General features: G+C 44.4%; 1 protein-coding gene across 2 annotated transcripts in view; it reads left to right on the top strand.

The window, feature by feature from the left end:
• Nucleotides 1-6,000, top strand: part of LOC121894790 (SH3 and multiple ankyrin repeat domains protein 2-like) — a 253,666-nt gene that overhangs the window by 152,230 nt on the left and 95,436 nt on the right. For both annotated transcript variants that reach the window (XM_042407673.1, XM_042407742.1), the window contains one exon: nucleotides 1-446. This exon is cut by the window's left edge and continues 2 nt beyond it. In XM_042407673.1, coding sequence (XP_042263607.1) covers nucleotides 1-446 — 446 coding nt within the window. The remainder of the gene's footprint in view (nucleotides 447-6,000) is intronic.

Below are 6,000 nucleotides of genomic sequence, written 5' to 3'. Positions count from 1 at the left end.
CCTTTCCGCGAGGCCCCAGCCTACTCCAAACGTCGCCGGGGTCCGTCTTCTGGCAACGGCAGCGGAAACGGCCAGTCCCCCTCCTCGTTATCAGCGCCACGGGTCCTCCTGCGCTCCAACAGTGACAACAACCTAGCAGGTAGTCAGTACCAGCAGCAGCAGCAGCAGCAGCACGGTTCTCCTGGCAACTGGGCCCCCCATCTGCAACAGCACCAACACGCCCAGTCGCACCTGCACAGGGGCCCCCAGCAGGGTCAATCGCAGCCTGGCTCCTCAGCATTACATCGCAGCCTGTCACCCCAGCTGCTCCAGCAGATGCCCAGCGGCAGCCCCAATGGCAACGTGGTGGTCCGGACCATGGGAAGGGGGGCAAGGAGCCGGTCGCCCTCCCTCAGCCGGCTGGGGGAGGAGGCCAGACGAGCTCTACCTTCACAACGTCAGCCCAGGTGAGCATCTATGTGTGTTTGATTGACACTCTGTCCATGTCCGCTGGGTTTTTATTCTCTTTTTTTTTCGTTCCACGCTGACTAACCTGGAGGTCAGATGTGTACATATGACTCACAAATATTTTACTGTCAATGTTTTGCTGTTGAGTTCCAGCACAGCTGTGATCTGGTCAGGGCTGGATATTTTATTATATATTATTTACATTTAAGATGCCATCACCATCGATTCTGATCTGGAGAAATAAAATTACACCTCAGAGAACGTTTCCTCCAGATCTCTGAAGGTTTGACTTGATGCAGATCAATGATGAATTGTCCTTAAAAGGTCAGTTCACCCAAATTATATTAAAAAAATCATATATCACTTACCTCTAGCAGTATACCTGTCTCTGAAATATCCAATACAGTGGAGATGAGTCATAGCATCACAGCAGTGAAAATATATTTAGCTATTGTATATTCATGCTGCTGCCACTGTCCTTAAACTACTGACAGCTATCACACTCACCGCTGTCGGATGGTCGTCACTGACATCAAGAAAGCATCAGCATGCCTGTGTTTTCATTTCAATCAGGAGAGACTCAGTTTTACGTAGTGAACGGTGTTTATTGAACAGTACGATAATAAATTTAAAAGTCTTTGGCGATTAGACTCCAACATGATGTGGCTGAATATGGAGGGGGGCGATAAAAGCATGAATAGGATAACCCCCCCGATGGAGTCTAGATACTGTGATGGCGGTGATGGAGAGGCGTGGATCGACGTGGTGTCGGCATCGGCTCCTGGAGACTTGGGGCCTTGCCGGAATGGGAGGTCGGGCGGATGAATGATGATCCGGGATGGAGAGGCGACCCGAGCTCCGGTGTTGCGGCTTGGGGGGGTGGATGGGGTGGGGGTGGATGCGATTATGCCTGAAATGACAGCTGACAGCGACAGAGAGAGACACGGTTTTAAAGTTTGACAGCTAGGCCGTGATTGGCTGCTTAGGGATCGTGGAGAAATCTGATTCGTTAACTAGAAGTGACGCGACTAACAGCTGATGTGAAAGCAGGAGGAGCCGACAGAGAGAGAGAGAGAGAGAATGAAGAGTGAAATTATGAATGAATGAATGAATGACCTTTAGAAGGCCTCGCTGTCTAAGATGCTGAGATATTTAACATATCTAGTTAAGCTCAAAGTGAACAACTGTGACACCAGATCACAGGGTGGTTAGTAATGAAAGCTCCTCATATCAGCTCTGAACTGCATCTTACTGCTGGAATAACATAAAGACAAGCAGGAGTTTTACTTTCTGATGTTTGTAATATGTTTTTGTGTGACTAAACTGTCTCATTGTGATGTTATATACACTATATACAATCAAGTTTTTCTCATGAAAGAGATCTTGAGCTCAGTCAGTCAGTTTGTTTACTTACACTCAACTAACCGGGTTACAGTCGGCTTTCCCCAGTAAGCCGATTTCTTAAACGTCATCTAAACTAGAGACCTGGTTACCGTAATCGGGGTAGAGGATTAAGAAAAAACCTGATTTCCCCGGCTAGACCTCTCCTGGAGAAAGCAAAGTATAAATACATAACCGGGTTTCTAATCTGTACGCAAGTACGCATGTGCATGTCAAAGACTTCAGACAGGAGGAGAAAAAAGTAACAGCAGAGCAGGTGGATGAAATCAAAATCAGTCTGTTTAATGTGTGAGGAAGAGCTGTCTGTCTCTCCTCTTCACACTGTGCCATCAGGCTGCTGTGACACAGACACACACACCTCCAAAAAAAAGTGGAAGCAGCATCGTCTTTCTCTAATATTGCTAAAATCACTAAGCCACGGCTCCAGAATAAGGTCGATGGTAGGGAGAAAAATCTGATTACTAACCATCTGTGTGTGTGTGTGCATGGATTTACAGTAACAAGCTTACTACAGTACTGTGCACGTGTAAGTGTTCTGTAATTACTTGATTTCTCTAATTAACCCGGTTGCTCACATGCACCATGTAAATGCAGAACACTTCCTGCATAAATAAAGTGTGACTAACTGCAACATCTCCGTCCAGAAACATTGATCTCATCACTCTCATCATGTTTTAATACGGACTGTTTCCTCAAGAAGTTCCAATAAAAACTGTTCACAATTATGTATCCAGAGTAATGAGGACAAAATAACATAAATCTCAATGATAGGAAGCCCAAAACCCAGACAAATAAAACCAAAATCATCTTCACATTTCTGCAGTTTGGGTGAATCAACCCTTTAACCAAGGCATTCCAGTTTGTTTTTTTGCTTTTTTTTAATACAAAACGAACTGTCCTGATGTGAGATGTGGCTTGAAAACTCCCAGTATGTGTGTCTGCCAGCACATCGGTGCTCTGGCATCATGATTTACTGTATATACAGTATACATCCTCTCCAACCATCCCCCCATGCAAGATGATAACGGGTTCCTCTGGGAGACGAGCCTCCAGAAAGACTCTGGCTAGGGCAACCGTTGCTATGGTTGCCTACAGACACTTTGCAAATGCGTGCAAGTTTGTATGTGCTATTAAGACTGTGTGTGTGTGTGTGTGTGTGTGTGTGTGTGTGTGTGTGTGTGTGTGTGTGTGTGTGTGTGTGTTGCCACCTGACTTAGGTCATTGAGAAATGCCACCGTGTATTATGTGTGTGTGTGTCTGTCTGTGGTGAGTGTGTGAGAGCATGTGATCGGCGGAGGATTAAAGTGTGACAGGCGTTTACTGTCAATCCCGATTAAGACACATGCTCTCTGGCCTCTTCCTCTGCCTCCTCCTCTTCCTCTTCCTCCCCCTCATCCTCCTCCTCCTCCTCCTCCTCCTCCTCCTCTTCCTTGGCAGATGGATACATTTGGAAGCACTCTGCAGCACCAACACTACCCACACTATGTAGCTTCTGCTTCGGTCCAATGTTGGAGAGGAGAGGAGAGAGGAGAGGAGAGGAGAGAGGAGAGGAGAGGAGAGAGGAGGAGAGGAGAGAGGAGAGGAGAGGAGAGGACAGGAGAGAGGAGGAGAGGACAGGAGAGGAGAGGAGAGGACAGGAGAGGAGAGGAGAGGAGAGGAGAGGAGAGGAGAGAGGAAAGGAGAGGAGAGGAGGAGAGGAGAGGAGAGAGGAGGAGAGGAGAGGAGAGGAGAGGAAAGAGGAGAGAAGAGGAGATGAGAGGAGAGGAGAGGAAAGGAGGAGAGGAGAGAGGAGAGGAGAGGAGAGGAGAGAGGAGGAGAGGAGAGGAGAGGAGAGGAGATGAGAGGAGAGAGAGAGGAGAGGAGAGGAAAGGAGAGGAGAGATGGTAGACGTATTGTAATCTCTGAAGACAAAGCATTAGAGTAAAGACAGGATGAAGAGCAGAGTAAGGATGAGGAGGCCGCCGCTGAAGAAGAAGAGAGAATAAAAGCGCTGAATGAATGAGGGGTTTAGAGCGAGGCGAGGGTGGAGGGTGGAGGGGACGGAGTCGAGGGAAGACAAGTGACGGAGGGGAAGAAAGAGGAGGCAGAGAGACGGGGGAGGACAGTTGCCTTTTTGCTTCAGCAGTAACATGAACATCACTATCATGTCTTCTGACACACTTCACTAAAAAACTCAAGGGGGCTGTTTTTCTGAAGTGACAGCGGTTTAACGCGCTTCTGCATTTGCAGAACTTCGCTATCTTCACATCTAATTTGCTGCTGTTTCATGGATTTGAATTAATAATATGATACTGTAGCCTCCAGCTTTGTAACTGTGGCTTTGATTTGACAACCAATACTGTAACATGTGACCCCGTAGCTTCATCATTGAATCCTTACAGAAGCTTGTAACCATTTAAAGTAGTGATCAGTTTATCAACGTGTCCACGATTAGTCAGGTAGTTTCAAAATGTAGATTTAAAGTGTAAAATCACAGAAGTCTCAGTACATTTTACAAGAAAGTAGTACACACAGCACAATAAAATAAAGCTAATAAAATAAAAACAGACAGAATAGAAACCTTATTAAGGAAATTGCAGGTTTTGCATAAAGGGTTTAATTATTTAACTGCAGACAATTGAAATTAGATGGTTTTTAGTCTTGATTTAAAGGTCTCGGTGGACTGTTTGTTAATTTGGTTATAACCTGCATCCTGTGACCTGAGTGTCTGTAGGGGAGTATAATGGGAGTATAATGTGTCACCTTGGGCTCTAGGAAGTTATCTGATATTTTGTAAATAGTAAATCAATTAATAAAGAACTTTTTTGGCAGATAAATTGATGATGAAAACAGTCCATTAGTCCAACATTAGTTGCAGCCTTACTTATAATATGACAATGATAAAGTGATGTTTCAAAAGAGAATCATGGAGGATCTGATTGTTACTGGACTGCTGAGTCAGCTTTTCAACACCTGAGAGATTAACAACATACAACATCGGTGAACTGATAAATGCATGTGAACACAGATGTGGAACAGGAAGTACAGGAAGTAATTACGGCTCCGTCGTTCCTCAGAGTGTTTGATTGACATGTTTTTAATCGAGGTTAAGTCACCTGATTTACTCTGAAATCAGACGTGAACCTTCTCTAGATGACATTAGTCTTACCTGTATGAAGACTGCTGACTGTTTCCATGAGCTTTAGTTTTAGTGTCTTTAATTCCCACAGCTGTCAGGAATCTTTTTTTTTACCTCTGCATAATTCACAGTTCTGTAGATATTCTTGTATTTTACAGTATGAGCTGTTATAGAAGGTGGCTGCTTAGTGAAACACTGTGATTCTCTGCAGAGTTTCTGTCAGGACACGAGAGTCAGATATTCCTCTTAATACATTTATCAATAAAGCTTCTTGGAAAGTTTTAGATAAATCTGTGCAGTTGGGTTACAGAAAAGAAAACAGGGATGTACTGTAAGTTACATTAGATAAAAGCAGGCCTGCACACTATGAAACATATGGAGGATGACACATATGATGATATAATTTGAGGAAAACTAATAATTACAACAAATGAGCTGGAAAAATGGGACGCTGTTGAACACTATCAATTAAACTTGAACTGAGTGGGGGAAATGGACGGTATGATTTAGGCTGACTTACTTTATGGTCAAGGACACCCAGCGGAGGTCAGATCTGAGGTAAAGGGGGGCGGCTGTGGTTCGAGAGGTAGAGCAGCTCGTTCAATAATCACAGGGTTGGTAGTTTGATCCCCCTCACTTTGGATAAAAGCGCTACATGAATGCAGCAATTTAAATCTAAACTCAATTACACCCTGGAACTGAACTATGGATTTATTTATGAATATTTCTGTAAGGATTTGCCGTCTTGTCGACTGAAGAAGGCGAGAAGGCAGGTGATCCTTCTCAGCCAATAGAAAAGGGGAATAATTATTACAAAATACAAAATGATTAATAATGTCGGTCTGTGTCTATCAGATAGTTATCAGAGATACTCGCTGCTCAGCTGTAGAAACCAGGCGATACGTTAAGATTGAAAGTTCATTCTTGTACTCACCACAAGGTCAGTTTTGTAACTGTTCTGGAGCTTTCTATTGAATCACACGCTCTTCCTCAGCAGATGAGTTTACCCTGTTGTTATGGAAATACAGTAGATG

Source organism: Thunnus maccoyii, chromosome 1, assembly GCF_910596095.1.
Source record: "Thunnus maccoyii chromosome 1, fThuMac1.1, whole genome shotgun sequence".
NCBI lineage: Eukaryota > Metazoa > Chordata > Actinopteri > Scombriformes > Scombridae > Thunnus > Thunnus maccoyii.
The sequence above is the reverse complement of the archived record's forward strand: the minus strand, read 5'-3'. Positions and strand labels throughout refer to the sequence as shown.